Genomic DNA, 19,869 nt, shown 5'->3' with positions numbered 1-19,869 from the left:
ATTGGTGACGTTGTTAGTGAGTCAGTGTGTATTGGCACGCCGTGTGTGTACGCGGGTGTGTGCGAGGGGAGAGAGAACGCGGGTGTGCACAAAGGTAGGCCTGTGCGCGACGACCTGTGGAAAATTCCCGACCCGTGCCGTGCCAAGACGGAATGCCAGATGATGCCCTTCTAATGCTAATTCCGAGGGACAAATAAGCACGACGTATTACAAATTTGGGATGTGGAGACAGCTTCTACTTTCTGTGGCGGACATTTTTGGCGATTTAGATATCCAATAGCTATGCAGATGGACTGCACGTGTAGGTGACTTATAACTATATAAATATACATAGAAATCAACAAAACATACTTCCAAGAAACAAAACACAGATGTCCATTTGTTTGTTGTTGTTATTTGTGCACTTCCCTACTTATCTATCCTGTTGACTACTTATATATGACTTATTTATCCAATATTATTGTTATTATTATTATTTATTTGTATGCTTGTTGTTATTGGTGCACTTTCCTAGGTATATATAACCTATGTATCCAATATTTATTGTTATTATTTATTTGTAAGTTTGTTTGTTGTTGTTATTTGTGCACTTTCCTAGTTATATATTACTTATTTATCCAGTATTTATTATTATTTTTTATGTATCTGTCGGTTTGTTGTTGTTATGTGTGTACTTATCTACTTATCTATGTTGTTGACTACTTATTACTTATTAATTCATAATTTAAGTCATTATTTATTGGTTATTTGTCTGTTTGTTTGTTGTTGTTATTTGTGCTCTTTGTAGTGAAACTTTAAATCTCAATATACTTGTACAATGACAATAAAAGTATTCAATTCCATTCAAGGAGGAGTTAAGTTACAGAAATTTGCGCACCAAGTCACATTTGAGTTTTTTTCTCCCTGTTGCATTCTGGTCCGGACCAAAGAAAGTCAACTGTGGACTTTCCCAGTGTGAATACACCCCTTAGTTTACTCCTGTGGGTTTCCAGGATTATTCCAAAAATCCGTCTCCCGCCCCTCTCTGAGCTTGTTCCCCCACGAGGCCCCCTGGTGGCAGGGTAATTAACAACCCCAAATCCCAAGAGAATGAAGGCCGACTAATCCGGTTTGCGGCCATCGGGGGACGCCCGGGACTCCGCCGGAAAAGACGGAAAGGTCACCCTCGGGTTTTAGGCGAGCGGGTCAGAGTCGGGAGGGGGCCCCCATCGTCCCCCATATTCGTCTCCCAGTGTGTCGGCTCTTTTATTGTGGCGAGCCAGAAAAACTTGAGGGGCCTTGCCATTGTGGGGACGCGCGCCAGTGCCTTCATCCCAAGGGGAACGTAACAAGTCGCTTCATAAAGCCAATTCAAATCAATCAAAAGGACGTCCGATTAACTCGTCGGTTGCCAGACGTCCAATTACTTGGGACTGGGAGGGGCGGATTAAAGTCGACAACAGGGGTGTCGGACTTGGGTTGATTCGCGGGCCGATTTCATGTGGGCTGGACCATTTTAGATATAATTTTTAGATTTTTTGTGTATAAATTGATTAAAATAACAGGATTAAAATCCCTGAATATTCCGTTTTTTTCTATAGATCTAAAACAATGTTTATTTTAGCTTTTTTAAAACATATTTTTAGGTTTTTACAAAATGATTTTTGAACTAAAAACACAGAAAAAAATGCATTAAAAAATTACAATTATTGATTTAAAAGGGGCAAAATCAGGAAATGTAATATACATCTATAGTCTTCATTTTAATTTGATGCTCAAACAAAAAGTCGGCACTCATGATTTACTTTCCCGGGCCACAAAAAATGATCCGGCGGGCCAGATTTGGCCCTCATGCCGCAGCTTTGACACATATGGTCTAGAATTTAGAGACATCAGGTTAAGACATTCTAATAAACATTTTCCCCCTTATATTCATTATAAGGAACCTGACAAGTGGATATCCAAAAGTAAACGATTAACGTCAAGACATGATGTTTATCTGCATCTGCCGGAGGAATTCAATCCGACATTCCCGGGAGAATTGACGGACGGAATCAACAGGCATGAAATTCATTTCTTCACATGGCTGCTTTCACGTCTCCTAATCATAACCTGCACTGACAATTCAATCCCGCACTCCGGCGCCTCGCCGCACGCATGCACGCACGTTTTCGTTTTTTCGGGGGGGTTAAAAGGGGGGAGGCGGCCTTTTTTTTTAAGTTCCTCCACTTCCTTAATTGTCTCCTCACCTCATTAGGCCCCAAAGGAACCAATTAAGCACAGCAAAGTTCATGACGGTAATGGCCGTAAGCGAGCAAGTGACCCGGATCTTAGCCTCGAATTCACCCGGGCAGACGAAGCGCCTCCCGGTCTGGAAGAAGGGTGTCAAACTTCAGGCCCGGGGGCCGGATTTGGCCCACTACATCCGCTTTGACTTCATTTCTGGCTAGATTAAGCCTTGAAACATAACTTTGCAAGCCTGAAGTAACTGTAGTAGGTATTAAAAGGCCAAGTTTTTCACTTAGTGTGTGTTTGTGTGTGTACTGTACACTCTAGGCAGGCCCCTTCTGCGCTTTCCCTGGATTAACGCCGATTGTTTGGCAATGACTCGGACCACACAAGGCGAGCGCCGAGGGGAAGAAGAAGAATGGAAGCAGAAAAGAGAGATGACGGAGGGGGAAACTACTACTATAGCACCAGGGGCGGAGTTTAGGGAGGGGGGGGGGGCCGACCTCGAGGGGCCCCGGTTTGTGGGCCAAAAAAGAGGGTGAGAGGAGAATATTTATATATTAAAAATGATTTAGTGAGCCATGTGTCAAAGTGGTGGCCCGGGGGCTAAATCTGGGCCGCTGCATCATTTTGTGTGGCCTGGGAAAGTAAATGATGAGTGCTGACTTTCTGTTTTAGGATCAAAATAAAATGAAGAGTATAGATGTGTATTACATTTCCTGATTTCCCCCCTTTTAAATCAATAATTGTCATTTTTAATCCATTGTTTTCTGTTTTTAGTTCAAAAATACTTTTGTAAAATCTAAAAATATATAAATTAAAAACTAAAATAAAAATTGTTTTAGAGCTATAAAAAATGTATTATTCAGGGATTTTAATCCAGTTCTTTTAATCTATTTATATAAAAAAAGAAATTCAAATATTATATCTAAAATGGCCCGGCCCACGTGAAATAAAGTTGACGTTAAATCAGCCAGTCTTTGGCTGCCATTGATGACAATAAATACCTAATTTATTGATTTAGAGTTCCAGAACCTTCAAATTTCAGTGTTTTGCATGTAATACTATTGGTCTGGATTTAGCTAGAAAAACTGTACATAAACACACCCTAAGCAGCAGCAAACTGTAATGGAAGGCCGAGCCGTGCCAAGAATAAGACAAGCTGATGGGGGGGTCGTGGCTTGGACTGTGTTTGTTTAATAGTGAGTCAGCGGCTAAGCCACAGCTTAGAAAAGTCACAACGCATGACCGGCGGATTGCCACATGAACGGACGTGCACGTAAACACACTGTGATTGGCTGCTAGGAAGTCAGGTGACGCTTGTACTGTTTCGTTAACATGGTTCATTTTCCAGGTGTGCCTTCAACACAAATGGACTCTTCTTGTCTTGCAAAAAAATGAAGAAAATGTTTTCATTCTGAGATTAAAACTCAACTTTACGACATGTTATGTAGGTTTATATAATGGTAAGAGAAAATTATGTTATGTTATGTTTTATTATGGGAGTGAATTTTCCTCAAAATCAAGAAAAAATGGCCAAAATTGACCAAAAAACACCAAAAATGGCAAGAAAGTGACGCAAAATGACCTCATTGCCTGCCATTGACAACAATATATGTCCAATTCACTTAAAAATGTCTCCTTTTTGTCCAATCTGGTTCTAACGGACGTCTAACGTCGTCTCAAAAGCTCGCCAAAAATAGATTGGTCTAGGCCACGAGGTCTATGAATCTAGCCCATGAACCAAAGTGAGTTTGACACCCCCGATCTGTCTCGAGAGAAAGAAGTCCATTAGCGCGAGCTAGCGCCAATGCGCCGCAGCCCGCCTTTGTATACGCCTGACACGCGTTGAATGGCCATCAGCGTTTTCTTCCCCTCCTCCTCCATTTTCTCCCTATTCAACATCACTGGGGGTGATCGGACGTGGACTGCGCGGCCACGTCGTCGCGCGTCCGCCGCTTTTGTACGCCGTGTTTGCTTAGCGGCACGCTAACGGCGCAGGTGGCGCAGGTCGATCGGGCGCAGGCTTTGAGTTATGAGTAGGAATGAAAAAAAAAAGAGTGGCAACATCTTCGTAGCAGCTGTCCGTGCACACTCGGGGGGGAAAAATGATGACTTTGCGGGGATTTAAGAGTTATTAAGCGCTCCACATGTTTGGCAGCTGACGGGGAGTATTAGCCAGAGATAAAAGACAGGTGCTGCGATGGAGGGAAGGAGCTCTTAAAAGCAAGAGGGATGATAACACGGCTCTTCTAATGACATATTTTGGCCAATTGCTAACATATGAGGGGGTGTGGGGGTTATAGGCAACTGTCCATTTAGTGTATTGCGTTTTACAAATGGGATTTTAAGATAACAACAATGATGAATGTGAACTACTGTATTTATACTCGCATATAAGCCGTATTTGTATCAAAAAATATGACTGAATCAAGGGTGTGGCTCATAGGCGCACAAGACTTGCTATACTCTTTTTTACCAATGGGTGTCAGCAAAGTAACATTTACTATTTCTTGGTTATTTTCAGTTTTGCAGTTGAAGAACATTTTTCTGTTTAATGTTTTTAAAAAATTAAATGCAGATGTTTTGATTAAAAATGCTGTATTTTTCGGGGAGTAATACTTGCAAAAAATGATTTTTTTATACTCTTAAATGATCAAGATAGTCTTTTAAATAGAAATATGCTCTAATTCAAAATATCTGAAAATATGACTATTCTAAACAAATAAAATCAAATATTTTAGTAATAATTTCTACTATATCCCTGTATTATTCCTCATGTTGTTAAAACAGTGACTATATATTATCCCCCAGCTTTATTTCAAACGAAAACATTTGTTTTTTCATCACTTTTCTCATTCATTCTGGCAAAAGTATGACTTTATCCCTCTAAATTATGAAACCAAGCATAATAATCTGCCACTTTATGGACCTTTGCTCCCTCCAAATGTCTGCCATGTTGCTAATTACGCACATCTGTGCATGGCCTTTTTGATGTGACGCACGTGTCCGCTCGCAGCAAAAACACGTCTTAAATCAACAAACACACAATATCGGTATAGCTACAAAGCCCTTGGCATGATTTTATGATGTTTCTAATGTCGTTTTCACATCCAAACGCGGCACAGGTGCCGTTAGACAAACAAAACGGCGAGCGGGTGACGCCATTCGTGAGCGTTAGCGTACTTTAGCGAGCTCTAGTTAGGCCGGTGATGTCAAGTTTTTGAAAATTTCTTTATTTTTACCTTTCCCTAATAACTAGCATTTGTGTCAAAACAACACCGTTACTCATTTTAAACGATTTGGACACAAAATGGCCCCACTAGGTTGGATAACTGGACACTGTTGGTTTAGCGAAAATAGTTGTTAACTTTCCGTTAGTACACAAACATTTAAAATGATTGAATTGAATTATTGTCATTATACAACTATAATTAGATTAAGTGCACAAATAACAACAAACAATTAAAGTAGACAACATTCAAACGCGCCATTTAGCAAACAAAACCACTGAGCTAGCCTAGCTTAGCACGTACATATCGTGTCAAAGAATAATTAAGATTTTATGGTTTTTCAATGCAAATGTTTTTTTTAAGTTTCCCCAGTCCTATTGTAAGATGTAAAGTGCAAGTATTGTTATTAAAACATAACAAAAATATGATGACTTTAGTAAGTTTTAGCTTTCCTTAGTTTGCCTACTTTAGTTTAGCATGTAAGTTTATCTAATCAACAAACTTTCATAGATGACAAAATATGAAAACTATTCACATTTACTTTAACTACCAGCCAACTTTCAGTCATTACATTCACACAAACATTTAAAAAACTGAATAGTTCTCAATGAAAATTCAATTCATTGCCAGCAAATATATAATAATGTAAAACTAATAATCCTGACAACAACCACTGCTGCTGTGTACTAGACTAGCCTATCTAAGCTTCCCAATATCCTGTCAAAGAAGAAAAACAAAGCTTATATCTGAAGATTTTTATTGAAATATGTTTCCTTACGCTACTGTAAAATGCGTGTGAAATTCGACCTGCAGTAATTGTCAGGTTAAATCAAGGGATTGACCTTTCCCCAAGTAGCTTATTTTGTTAAATAACACTACACTTGAGAAGCTTTGAAACATAACTTTCCTTCAATCTGTGACACGAGAAACATATATAAATAAAGTCAAGGTTATATAAAACTTAACCCCCAAAAAAAGCTTTTTAATGAGTTTACTCATTGTCCGGCAACGTTGCCATGACGACAACCTTCGAACATTCTCTAGTTCCAAAACCCCCGAGGCAAAAACCCAACGGCGCCGCCCTGCTTGCTTGAGTCCAACATGGCATCTGTGTTTACTTTTGTACGATTTCATATTTAACGAGGGGGGAGTCCAGCAAACCTTCTACGACATAATTGAATTTGGGATCAAAGAAGCTAAGGTCAAGAGGTCACCTTCGTTTAGAATAATAACAAAAACACTTCCGGCATTGACCTTGCTCAACCTTTCTTCTACCTTCAATTTACAACTTACCAAAAAACATTTTAAAGATTAAAAAAAATACATGGTATATCTAGAGTAATAGTGGCCAACAGGCGGCTCTCGAGCCCATTGCGGTTCCAGGCCAAAATGAATGTAGCTCTTTGGTTCTTATTATGTTTTGTATATACTGTCTTATTTTTATTCTCTCTTAAAACAAATAATACTATTATATTATTATTATTATATATATTATATTGAAAAAAATAATTGGGCAGATTGGATTTTTTTGGCTGTCTAACTTGTTTGCCACCCTTGATCTAGAGTTAAAATAGCGTCAGTGCAAACATCAAGTATTCCCAGAAATAATGTGTCATTTGATATGATTTAATATATTTTAGGGGATCTTTAATTTGACAATAAAAACAATATAACCCATACAAGCATCAATTTGCTGGATTGGCCCACTAGCATTTAGTCACAAACATTGGTTTTCAGGAATTCAGTCATATGATGATAGGGAATGCACACATTTAGACTGTTTGAGCATTAAAATGTAATTAATATGTGAATAAATTAAGATCTAGTGACCTGATATAATGCTCTGATCCATGACTTTTCAAGGGTCAAAATCAGCAACAGTTTTATCAAATGACATGCACATTTAAGGACATATTATAACAGTATATAGAAAAAAAATCAGGACTCACCAGTGTAAACTCATCAGGAAGTTTGAAGCAGCAATTTGGGATTCCCCAAATTAAAGCAAACTGCCGATTTGGATCTGAAACGGTGACATTGGTTGAATATCCTGGCTCATATTTTAACAAACATTTCCTCAATACTTATTCATAACCTATCTCCAACTTCTTCGAACACACCGGGAATCACTTTAACGCAAAGTGCTTTTTCCAGCTGCATGCCCACACGTGATAGCCATGCGCCCTCTAGTGTCGAATTCAGGAACAACGCCTTGTTGTATAATTTAGACACATCATTCCATGAATGTACAATTGCTAATGCCCAATCAATTTAGTCTTTTTTCCAGATTTACGTAAACGTCCCATCGTGGAGGACAAACGCTGCGCCGACCTTTCACACAAAGACTTGCGAGCATCCGAGTCATCGTCGGAATCCTGGTGCTCGGGGGGGATTTTGGGCTCCGGGGAGGGGGCCCTGATGGCCTCTTTCCCCACGGCCAGGCCCTTTAGGTGGGCTTGGAAGGTGGTGGTCTGCTGCTCCAGGGATATGAAGCTCTCTCGCACCTCGTCCAACTAGAAAAACCACAAAAAAATGTGTTTAGGGGAAGAAATATACGTTGGGCAAACGTAATTCGCTTTTTTTTTACCTGCTCCAAGTTGGACTGGAGAAGCATTTCGGGCCACACGGATTCACTGGTGCAGTTTTTGAGGGTGTTTCCTGCATGGCCGTGACTCCATAACAACTCCTGTGGGAAAGAGGGATGTGGAAAAGATCCCAGGAGAGGGAAAGGAATAAGAAATGTTTACCTGGAGGAGCTGTGTGCTGTCTTTTAGAAGATCCTGGCAACCCTCCAGTTGTTCTCGATGGTGGTTCAGAACTGCAAATGAAGTCTTTGTCCAAATATGAAATATTAATGAGAAGGCAATGCAGCAGAAAATAGCAAGCATTCGTGCATAAAATTTCACAAAATGTTGTTGTGGATGATTTGGTGGATTTCAGAAAACTCGTATGTTGTAAGAAAGGGGAAATAAAAAGAGTCCTGATATGAAATTTAATATGAAATATAAATTTTTAATAGCACTATGAGATGAGAAAATGTATTTTTGGACAAATTTCATTTATTTTATGTTAAAAATTGGTTAGAAAATTGTATCTAAAACTCAATATGATATAATAAATAATAAAATATGATAAATTCCAAAATAAATCAACAGCAAGTCTGCCATTTTTTTCCCTTTTGGACAATTTTCATTTCTTTAGTTTTGTAAGTTAGTACTAAAATTTGATCTATTGTCTCAAGGGTGCAAATAAAATGCATGAAATCTAGATTTAAAAATTCCAATGATTTATGCATACATCCCAAGGGTAGAACAAGAAGAAAAAAAACTTAAGAGCCTTTGAGCTTTTTCCTTACCTCCACATCCTGATGAGCCGAGGCCAAGTCCACTCGGTCTTCAACGCCTTGATTTGTGAGCGTGACGGCGGTATGAAGCTCCTCAAGTCGGCCCCAGTTCTCCTCCACACCCTCCCGCAGTTCCTTAACCCTGGACTCATATTCAGCTTGAACCTTGAGAAGCCTCCTAAGCGAACTACTCCTAAAATTGAAGAAAAAATTTGAAAAAACGACCCACCCAGAAATCCATCACATCTAATTCCCGACCTCTTCACCTTACCTTTTATGCAGATAACTTTGAACCAGGGTGACTTTTTCCATCAAAACACGGTCCTCCTCTCTGGATTCACACCGCTCGTATACACTTTCCAGATTTTGGAACGTGGACTGCAACGAAAAAGGACAAGAAATCACTTAAACTTTGTAAAAAGTGACCGAGGGGCTATGCTTTGTCCCGTCTTATTACCCACCTCCAGCCTGGAGAGGAGATCCTGTACCCGGGGCCTACTAGGGTCCGCTAGAGGCTCCTGGAGCACACTCAGAAGCAGGCTGTCGGCCAAAGCCATTGCCAAAGGAACGGAGACGCCTGGACCTTTAACATCTGGACTCGGACACCTAAAGCAGCAAATACACAAAATAAGTACAAAAAACCCCTTGAAGGTTTTGGGCCTTCAAAAAAAAATCCTCACCACTCATCGACAATCATCCCTCGTTGGGTGAGGACTTCTTCACGTACTGATGGGGTGGGTTGCCGTTGACGGGCTGACTTCAAGTAGCTTAGCAGCAAGTAGCCACAGACGCCTAGCATTAGGCACAGCAACGTCGCTAGCCAACTCACCTTTTCCAGGTAAATGGAGACGGCAAGCAAGAGCAGGGAAGTGCCACATATTGCAAAGACGAGGGTCCGACTTTTCTTCCACCGTGACAGGGAAAGTGATGAGGTGGACGGCGTGGGAATATCACCAGTTGTTTGAGGCGAGCTGTGTGTAGCATGGCAGGGGTCAAATTAATTTGTCGTGGGATGAGTCGGTGGGTCTGTTATGTCTGTCAATTATTGTTTTGGCCCAAATATAAAATGGTGTTCTGGTGTGAATGGTGAAAGGTCAAAGGGCACCTGTCATTAATGTTCCAAGGCTAAATTCAAATATTTAATATTATCATTAACGATAGGGTTGCATGTGCCTCTGAGTTTGGTATTTCAAATAAAAAAAAGAATCATGGTTTGATTTGTGGGATTGCCCAAAACAAACACTTTTCATTCATTCATTCACATTTTTTAGTGCTTGGAGTGATATTACTCATAAACCACACTGCATTGTTACATTTATGGACTCATTATACTATACACCATTCAATGTAAAAAAAAAACAATCTCATTCTGTGTCTAACGTTGGCCATAAACAGGAAATCAAACTCACCTGTGCGTCTTTTCCAGGTTATCCTGAACAGGTTCCGCCAGCGGCCCCCGTCGGTGGGCTCGATCCAGGGCCGCCCGCGCGCCCCCGTCACCCCCGAGCATCAGCTGAGGCATGGGCACGAGGCCTGTTGCCCCCACTCTGAAAAAACAAATGGAAAAGAATTAGAACAACATGCCGATAGACTTTCGATTTACCTGACGAGCTTGTAGAACAGGTACAAACCGGGAGATTAAGATAGGCCACACCCCTGAGAGCAACATGGCCACTTCAAAGCCATGGCGCTCCAACCTGGAATCAACTCATATGTAATTATCATGTAAAGTGAACTATCATCTTTTGGGTATTAAGGTCATAGACTAGAAAAAGTAATTAGCGATAGCTCAAGAATGAATAAAGGGATGGTCTATTTTGTAAGGTGTTTGAAATATAAAACAGATGATTGATTACATTGCGGAGTCACGGGGTCAAAGGTCATAGAGGTCCACAAAGGAATTTTGTGATAACTTATGAACAAATTTGCAAGAGGTTTGATTAAGTATTATTTATATTGGGCATGTCGTTATGCAATATTATAAGTGAGTTTTAGGTGAAATTTGAATGTTTTGAGTTGAAATTTTCCGTAAATAAAAACAAAATACTGCAATTTTTGTTAAAACAATTCAAGGCTATATTTTTTTATACATAAAATAAAATATTATTATTATATCCATGGTTGAGGACACTGTAAACATCATTCTAGAATTATAAACAACAACCGTGCCATTGAACTGCAATCCTTGCATATTTTACTTCACAAATAAAGAATTTTTGTGGCTGTCTAAAATAGATTAAAATAATCTTACTGCTATTTGAGCAGGAGATGATTGCCCAGATAATGCAAATAACTTGTCACCCGTTGCATTGTGGGACAGAAACACAACAAAACATAACACTTTACAAACACATAAAACTGTGCTGGTCTTCATTTTGTCCGATAACGTGTCTTTTTGTTTTTTTTTCTCCCAATGATTAATTCACACTGATTGACAAGTATGTCAATTACAATGATGATTGAAAACCAACCCAAATTCTACTCAGGATTACTAAAGAAAAAAAAACTACTTTGTTTTCCCGGAGAACAAAAAAATGGGGATCTCTTCTGCGGATCCAAGATGGCCGCTTTGAAAAGGACTTGGTTGGCTTCAATTCTCGGTTGTCAAAGTTCAAGGAAATTTACGGTTTGGTGATTCGGACTTGGCTGGCGCCGGTCCCGTCAGTAGTGGTGGTTATGATGTACTGCGTGGTGGATTGACGGCTGGCCGGCGTCTCTAATTGTTCCACGGGATTTGGACCGGCGCTTGGGGGTGCCGAAGCCTTGCTCGGGTCGAGCTCCGATTGACCATCGGAGATGACGTAGTGCGTCTGGAGAGCCCCAGAGTAAAAATTCATTAATCTGAATAACAGCCATTAAAACTGCAAATAAATAGAAGGGGGAAAAAGAAATAAACATTCCATTATGTGTAGAGTACAAATACTTTAACTGGTTAACCTAAAAAAATAATCCTAAAAACTTTAAAAAATTATAATAATAAAAAGTTAAATAAACAGTTCACATACTTTGATACCAAAACGAGAATTATTGATCAAGATATGGTGCAATATTTGTTGCAAATCTAAAGATTGTATTTATTGTGTAAAAACTACTATTACTATCTGTTCTTTACAAATTCAATACAAGTGAATGAGTTGATTACACTCACCGTTTTCACCTGGTTGCTGTCAGGTCCGGGCGCAGGTGCGGTAGCCTCAGTGATGACGTACTGAGTCTGAGGTAGTGTCATCATTTGGATCTCGGATGCTAATTGGGTAGAATTTCAGTTACTGAGCGGTCAAAGTCCAAAGATAATTTTCTAAACTACTCTTTTTTTTGAGAACTGTGGGAGTTACTGCTAACAACTCGTGAGTGCGCCAAACTTACGGTAGCCTCGGTAGTTCCAATTGCCGGATTGTATGTAGGCGTGCTGCACCGCCCCCTGCTGTTGCTGTTGTTGTTGTTGTTGTTGTTGTTGCTGCTGAGGCGTCTGTTGTTGAGCAGGCCCTCCACTCTGAAGATTCTGGTTGGGAGCCAACTGGGTAGGGCTCAGCTCCTCATTGGTCTGTTGTGAGTTAGGGCTGAGAGGTGGACCTGTCACCTGAGAAAAACATCAGAGATTGATGATTAAGAAATATGTGACTGCCATTATGGTGGATGGAAGGAATGCAATAATTTCAAACTGGCAATATTTGGTCCATTTATACGAGTGGTATTTTTTGAAATTTTAGCAGAAACTATGTACAAACAATATATGTTAAATTAATAATATGAAAAGGAATAACAACAGGATAAAGAAACTATCACATAATTGTCCGAAATTAAAAAAAAGTTATCTGAGCCTAAGTTGAAGGCCTAGCCAACTATATATAAAACAAGTGATTTATAGTCCATTACAAAAATCTATTTTTAATGTTAGGAAAAAAAATTCTGGGTTTTTATTTTTAAAAAGGGAGAAGAGCAACAGACTAGCTAAAAACACAAAGAATATACACTTAATTGGCTTTTTCAGGTTAGGTCAAATCTCCACTTAGTCACATAATACGTCTAACACTAGGGGGCTCCCACCTGATCTACACCTTGTCCAGGAGCAGAAGGTTCCGCGACCTGGATCTGTTGCACCTGGATAGCGTGCTGGCTGTAGCCATTGGGGTCGTGCAGTTGGTTGACATCCACAGCTTGCTGCTGAGAGTGCGGCGAGGGAGCCTTGGAAAGACAAAAACAGTGACTATCAAGGGCCTTTCCATTTTATTTTTTATTTTTTAAATGTGTTCTTACCGGGGCCACGTGGACCACCTGCAACTGAATGTGCTGCTGCTGGGACAAGTTGCCTCCAGCCTGGGACACGGGGATGTATTGTATCCGCTGGTAGTCCCCCTGTGGGGTTCTGTAATCAGTCGTCAGAGTCTGAGAGAGTTCCGTCATGGCCTGGGTTAATAAGTCGGTGGTCTGCAATTTCAAAAAAAAGAAATAAAAAGTGGTTATGATTGTGGGTCTTTTTCTCTGACTTTCCATGCTAAATTGCATTTGTGACTAACCACGACGGCTTCAGCGGTGCCGCCGTCCGTGCTGATGACGGGTGGCGTATTGTTGATGATGGTCGTCGGGAGTTGAGTTTGAATGTTGTGGACGTGCTGAGCGAACTCTGGATGCTTTTTTCGGATGTGCTGCACCATTTTAGTCTGAGGAGGATATACATGTGGAAAAAAATTACAAAATCATCCTTTTTTAATCTTTAAATTTCATCTCTCATTGGATTTACTTGACAACACTTCAATACTTTTCAGTGTTATTGGTGGACATAACCAGGATTTTTTTTAATGTACTGAATTTCCTCAGGCTCACCTTGCTGCTGTATTGCTTGGCGCAATGTGGGCAACACACAGGCGCATAGGCGATGGTGCCCGCTAACTGCGTGTGCGTGGTTAGCATTGGGTCGGGTTCGCCAGGAGCGGCCGGACGCAGCTTGCGAATGCTGGGTGGCAATTCCGCCCCTGGGTGGTTCTTCAGTATATGCGATTTCCTCTTACTGGCGCTCTTATACACCTACAAAAATTACAATTTAAATAATAACTTCATATGTACGGCAACATTGAGAATGTGTTAGAGTCGTCACCTTGTCACAATACTGGCAGTAGTAATCCCTATTGGGCTTGATAATGGGTAAAGTCAACTCTGGGACGTCATTGACTCGCATGTCGGGGTGACGCTTGGACAAATGATTGACCTGCAAAGACAATTATTAAATATCATGATAGCTTATTTAGTCCACCTTTTCAGACTCACCAACATTCCTCTACGTCGGAATCCCATCATGCACAGCCTGCATTTGAACATAAAGCTCTCAAAGTCAGTGGTGGGGATCTTCATTTTCTGGCTTTTAGCGCGGTGGCTGCGCTCGGCCTTCTTAGCTTCTCGTTCTGGATTGTGCATGCGCTGCATGTGCTCCCGCAGTTTGTCCTTTCTCTGGAAAAAAAAACTACAAATTATATATATAAAATATACTGTAATTTCTCGCATATAAGCCGTATTCATCACTAAAAAAATGTCTGAATCAAGGCTACCGCTTATATTCGCACAAATTAGACTCTTAAGACTCATTTTAGGGCCCCTTTTTTCCTTAAATAATGTGAATAATAAATTGCATTGTCACCTTAAACTGCTTCCCACATGTGGAGCACAGGAAATCCCGGCGATCCGAGTGGCGCAGCATGTGTAGACGCAATTTATCCGGCCGACAAAAGGCCTTTTCGCAGTTTGGGCACTGGAATAGCTTTTCAGAATGGAAGCAGCGCATGTGCTTCTTCACCTGGGGGAATTTCATAAACGTCAAATTTTATATCTATGGGAAAAAATAAAAAGATGCACCGCTACTGACCTGGATAAAGTCGGGGAAAGTCTTTTTGCAGGCCGGACAGGTGAAGTTGCCATCCACGACGTGCACTTCAATGTGGTCCTTTAGTGCGTCGGCCTTGTCGAAGATATCGGTGCAGAGTAGGCAAGGGTAAGCGCGGTTCCCGGCGTGAACTAGTAAATGGTCGTCGAGTGCCGTGTCAGTCAAGAAGGTTTTAGTGCACAGGTGGCACGGGAAGAGGAAGCTGTTGCGGCCATGTACGCGCAAATGCTGCTCCAGTTTTTCTTTGTCGCGGAAGGCCTTCTCGCAGTGTTTGCACTTGAAGGGACGGAAGGTCTTTCGGATGAAGTGATGCTGCAGTGACGCGCTCTGGCGAACAACAAAAAGTTTAGTTTCAATTTCGATGGGGGAGCATGTCGTTTTTAGATTTTTCTTTACATTAAAAAATTTAGTCATTATTAATCATGTTAATTTTGAGTTGAATTTGATTCCGTCTCACCCGCATCCTTTTCAAACGTCTCACATCCGGAGACGGGAGCGGCGCTTCCGACTGGTCGCTCTGAGCTAGCTCCTCCTTAAGAGGCGGATCCACCACACTAGGGGGTGGAGCTCCCGAGACCCCCGCCGCTGAGGGTGCGGTTTGGCCCTCGGTTTCTGTGTCCGGCTCCGATACGGTCACTTCGACGCCATTTTGCACCGTCTCTGCTGGCTCGTCTAACGGCTGTGCCTCGGCAAGATCTATCTCGTCCTTGGAAAAAAAAACAGGTGTCCAAAGTTGAAACTAACGACATGTTTAACGGTAAGCGAACACAGGGTCCTTACCGTCGTCTTGTCCACTTCATCTTCAACCGGTGCATCTAAACGTATGAATTTCGGTGGTCGCCCTGGCCTCCTACCAGTACCAAATCGCTTCCTGCCTCTGGCCCGCCCACGCCCTCTGGACCTGGAAAAGAAAGGGGAGGAATGACATCCGGAAAAAGTGAATAAAACATGACTTAACAGAAAGGACAACAACGTAAAAAAATATTTCCAATGTGTTTTTAATGGTCCAATACTCTAACATATTTCTATCATTTAATCAGTGTGTAAAAACACACTGGCCAAAATGAACCAACTTTTACTTGATATTCAAAATTCCTCAGGTAGTTCTGTACCTGCTGACAGATTGAATCAGGTTGTCATGCATGTTGAGATGCTGTTGGAGTTGCTCAGAGCTCACAAAGCGCCGACTGCACTCGTAGCAAGGCCAGTTCTTCTCCAGTTCCCGCAAAACTGAGAAGTACATCTTGTTATTATTGTTGCCACAAGTCATTGTGGTTGTGTGTTAGCTTCTGGCTTCAATGCTAACAATGCTAACCTTTTCTCTCTTCTTCTGTAACGCTGTGCAGCTTCTGATTGACAAACTCTGCGTATGTGGCCGCATACCAAACCTGAGGAGAGATCAAAAGTTTATATTCTTACTCACTGCTTGTCATTGATGTGATAAGTGTCCAAGATATTTTTACAGCACATTCTCTCTGAATAATATACTGGCATATGAATTGGTATCCACCTTAAGCTCTTGCTTGGGCTCAATGTTCTTGATGGTGGTGTAGAAAATGTCAGGGCCATACTGGTACGCCACCAGATTCTGCTCTAAATGGTTCTGGGCTGGCCTGATGAACATCATCCAGTTGCAGCTGTCCTCGTCAGACAAGTCCAGCCACGAGTCCTGTGATTTTTCTAAGTTTTTTTCGGCGTCCAGGATGCAAAGCTGAAGCCATGATAGAAACGGTAAACCCATCATTTTGTGAACAATTTTACGCCAGAAAATATGGTTGTTGAAAATAATTTCAAATGTCGCAGACTCACTTTTAGATGAATATAGTTTTCCCCTAGTTCACTCTGGGACACTAGGGGTCCATCCACAGGGCCAAACTGTGTGCGCTTGGGGATGTACCTCTTGGAGAAGACCCCGCCCAGGAAGCGGTCAATATAAAGGATCAATGGGAGGCTGGCACGAGCCTTGGACATCACCGGCCGGTTGGGGATGGGATGGAGGGGGCCATGGTTGAGACAATCTGACGGGTTGGCGTTATTGCATTCCTCGCACCCTAACAAAAGATTAAGGGGTTTATTTTTAGTACAGTTATTTTCCACTTATATACAAATAATGACTTGTAAATACCCATATTGTTTGTTACTTGAGTTATTGTTCAAATTTTGGATACATTACTCAAAGCAGGGTTGGGTGATTACTGTACAATAAGTAAATAAGAGTGAAAAACATAGGGAAGTCAATACGTACAGAGGTTATGAGGGTTGAACCGCTGACGAGGCTCCCAGTCGACAATGTCCAAGTCATCCTCGTCATCATCATCATCTTCTTCAGAGTCGTCCGTGGTGTCCATGACTCCGAGTGGGCTGGATGAGGAATCTGCCATGTCAGCCATAGAGGCCAACGAGTTGGAAACGGGTAGTTGCTCCTGTGGGAATATTGACCGTTCTTTTAACTTTTTTTTTTTTAACTCAAAATATGAGTGAGTACCTGAGGCGTAGGTTCAAGTGTGGACTGCGGTGCCTCGGCCACATTGCTGAGGACATGTAGACTGGCGGTGTTGACGTTTTGCCCACTTGGAAGCAAAACTGCAACCTTTCCAGGGACATAGATTTAATAAAAATTGATTAAAAACTGTGTCTAAGGCAAACAAATATATGAACAATTCGGATAGCCGCACCTGCTGGGAGGTGCCATCCTGCTGGATGTATGCTACTTGCGGTTGATCTGCAAAGACGGCCTAGAAAAAGAAAAAAAAAAGTTTATTAAACCCCCGACTAAGAAAAATGCAGAATTTTTTTTTACCCTTACCTGGGTGGCATTTGCAGGGTGAATATAGACAAGCGTATGCTCCGCCGACTCCACCGACGTATACGAGTTCCCGTCAGCCGTGTAGACCACTTGTTGCTGTTGCCCCCGTGCCTGGTCGCTACCATCTCCACTGTAAACTATTTGGGCCACCGTGCCACCCTCGAAATGAACCTTGAACCACACGAAAAAAAGTACCCAATGTCACAAATGGGGTAAACTAGAATGAAGGTATGCATGACATGAACTGTTTTCTGTCATTCTTGTCACCTGGGTGGCATCGGCTGAATCCGTGTTCCCGGACTGATTCCACACAGTGGCGGACTCCGGTTTGGTTTCCATGGCGATGCCAGTCACCGCAGTCGGACCAGCATCACCTATGATTGCATCATGCCATAACAATAACACATTTAATGATGTAGTTGGGCCCAAAAGTAAAACAATGAACTGAAATGAAATGCATTAACTGTTGAATAAACCAATACAATGTACCGATATGTCTCATTATCTAAAAATGCAATTACTACTACAGCAATACTGTAAACTTACCATCACTTGCTATTATGTCAGGACTCCCCGGCGGAAAAAAAATCTTGATTCTGTATGCAGAGTGCAATTCTAGATTTGGCAATTTGAGATTTCGTTTTCCCCAGGCAAGAAGAAAAACAACCTAAAAAAAAAAAAACACCATTTATAAAGAAAATGTATGCATTAATGATGTGAAATTTGCATGATAAAATTAATGATCTCTACCAAAACACAGTGGAACAATGTTAATAAAGTCATATACATACGTTTCCACTGTCAGACAGTTATATCTTCATTACTTAGTGCAAAATATGTCATAAAACAATGAATTTGTGGCAGAAGAGATATTGAAATAAAGTGGAAGTCATCTGCTTGGCTATTATAAATAGCCCTGCAGAAAAAAGTCAATAAAAGCAATTCTATAATTATATTTGTATATATAGTTTATTTCAGTGATGTATTTTCAGTGGACATTTAAAAACAAACAACAGAGTGATCCATCGCACTCAAGTGCAATGGTCACCCGGCACAATTCAATCTAACAGGGGGTAAAGCGCACTAGAAGCGGCTAAGTTTTGACTGCAGTGCAGCCGCTGAACTGGTGCCTAAAAGCAAACGCGTGTAGTTCAATAGAAACAATGTGCATGGGGGAGAAAATAGAACCTAAATGTCAGATTTTCCTACCAAACCAGTCTATGAACGTAATTAAGGTTTACCCCCTGTCTAACCCCGCAGGTTGTCGATCCCAATCGGACCATACCACCAAATGAGAGCAGTAGAAACGCGTGCGTTTAGTGTTAGCATTTCGGCCTTTTTGTGTCACTCCGAGGCCGACATGAGTGGAACGGATAACATTTCAGTCACCGAGTTATTGCCTGGGTGTAGCTATTGTGAGAAAAACGTTGTGGAAACCGGTAAATAAGTGCGGTATTTGAGTCGACCCACCCGTCCCCCGCGCTAGTTTGCCGAGCCCAGCCATCAAGGCGAATGTGGAACAAGGAAGACGGGCTCCATTTTGGGTGGGACTACCAGAGACGCAGAGTCAACTAGCTACAAATCCTATCTTGTTTCGCGTCGCTTGTGCTCCCAAAAGCAGACTCACGTTTGAATAGTGATCATCGTGAGAGTATTAAGACATGAACGCCGCGTTTTAGGGGTGGAAATCATACGTTTTAAGGCGTTTTATGGAAAAATATCAAGCTGTCCTTACCTCAGAATGGTAGCTGCAGCGACGGTCGTATTGCATATATTAACATAATCTGCCCAGCAACGGCGAGTGTTTAGCCTTTTGATTGGTTGGTATTTACAAGCAAAAACGGTAGACATTAGACAATTTAATACACTAGTTCACTGCGTAAAACACCAGATTTTGTGTTATTATATTAAAATGAATAAAATGTTGAACATTACTTATGGAAAAAATGACTCATTTACTCAATTTGATAGCAGCAAGACATAAACATTGGCCATATGCTCTGCGATTGGCTGGCCACCAATTCAGGATGTCCACTGCAGGGTTCCTGTGGTTGGCTGGGATAGGCTCCTGCACCCTCGGCGATCATCATGGGGATAAACAGTAATTTGATATATATTTTTTTATCTGTAACAAAAAGATGCAAAACAATATTTTATTATTTTGCTTAAGGTTACAATGGAAAACATACCAAAATGTTTTGCAACCAAAAAATATGTTCAACTTTGTAATATAGATTAATATTTCACTAATTGACAATGTTAAATGAGACATTTCAATTCATCATTATGCAGAATGTGATTCATCCCAGTTAACAGATAATTTATTTTGGTATTACCTCATTGCCTACCATTGACAGTAATAGACGTCAAATCCAATTGAACTGACAGTTCAATAGAAAAATTG

The 19,869-nt window shown here is 41.1% G+C and overlaps 2 protein-coding genes across 2 annotated transcripts; both read right to left on the bottom strand.

Annotated features, from left to right (window-relative positions):
- Positions 1-7,053: 7,053 nt before the first annotated feature.
- LOC144200578 (uncharacterized) lies at positions 7,054-9,185 on the bottom strand. The gene is made up of 5 exons (XM_077722821.1): positions 9,056-9,185; positions 8,797-8,977; positions 8,189-8,272; positions 8,029-8,127; positions 7,054-7,954 (listed from the first exon to the last, which is right to left on the bottom strand). The coding sequence occupies exons 1-5, from the start codon at positions 9,094-9,096 to the stop codon at positions 7,697-7,699; spliced, it is 663 nt and encodes a 220-aa protein (XP_077578947.1). The 5' UTR covers positions 9,097-9,185; the 3' UTR covers positions 7,054-7,696.
- Positions 9,186-10,835: 1,650 nt separating this feature from the next.
- On the bottom strand, positions 10,836-19,584 carry prdm10 (PR domain containing 10). Its single transcript, XM_077723258.1, has 24 exons — positions 19,201-19,584; positions 18,012-18,132; positions 17,733-17,839; positions 17,466-17,636; positions 17,335-17,394; positions 17,145-17,249; positions 16,905-17,082; positions 16,469-16,710; positions 16,170-16,370; positions 15,975-16,047; positions 15,772-15,889; positions 15,440-15,560; positions 15,117-15,365; positions 14,642-14,986; positions 14,417-14,572; positions 14,050-14,229; positions 13,880-13,990; positions 13,609-13,809; positions 13,302-13,445; positions 13,042-13,212; positions 12,832-12,969; positions 12,151-12,364; positions 11,933-12,030; positions 10,836-11,594 (listed from the first exon to the last, which is right to left on the bottom strand). Exons 1-24 carry the CDS (start codon positions 19,234-19,236, stop codon positions 11,406-11,408), a joined length of 3,729 nt encoding a protein of 1,242 aa, XP_077579384.1. The 5' UTR covers positions 19,237-19,584; the 3' UTR covers positions 10,836-11,405.
- Positions 19,585-19,869: the final 285 nt, after the last annotated feature.

This window comes from Stigmatopora nigra, chromosome 8 (assembly GCF_051989575.1).
Source record: "Stigmatopora nigra isolate UIUO_SnigA chromosome 8, RoL_Snig_1.1, whole genome shotgun sequence".
NCBI classification, from domain to species: Eukaryota; Metazoa; Chordata; class Actinopteri; order Syngnathiformes; family Syngnathidae; genus Stigmatopora; species Stigmatopora nigra.
Note: the sequence above shows the minus strand (reverse complement) of the source record. Positions and strands in the feature narration are given on the sequence as shown.

Coding starts and splice junctions, on each gene's coding strand:
- LOC144200578 (XM_077722821.1), bottom strand. CDS start 9,096: ATGGAAAAAGTCACCCTGGTTCAAAGTTATCTGCATAAAAG. Junction 8,978..9,055: donor CAAAGTTATCTGCATAAAAG/GTAAGGTGAAGA, acceptor CTTCAATTTTAG/GAGTAGTTCGCTTAGGAGGC. Junction 8,128..8,188: donor ACAGCACACAGCTCCTCCAG/GTAAACATTTCT, acceptor TCTTTCCCACAG/GAGTTGTTATGGAGTCACGG.
- prdm10 (XM_077723258.1), bottom strand. CDS start 19,236: ATGCAATACGACCGTCGCTGCAGCTACCATTCTGAG. Junction 17,840..18,011: donor TGACATAATAGCAAGTGATG/GTAAGTTTACAG, acceptor ATGCAATCATAG/GTGATGCTGGTCCGACTGCG. Junction 14,987..15,116: donor GACGTTTGAAAAGGATGCGG/GTGAGACGGAAT, acceptor GTTGTTCGCCAG/AGCGCGTCACTGCAGCATCA.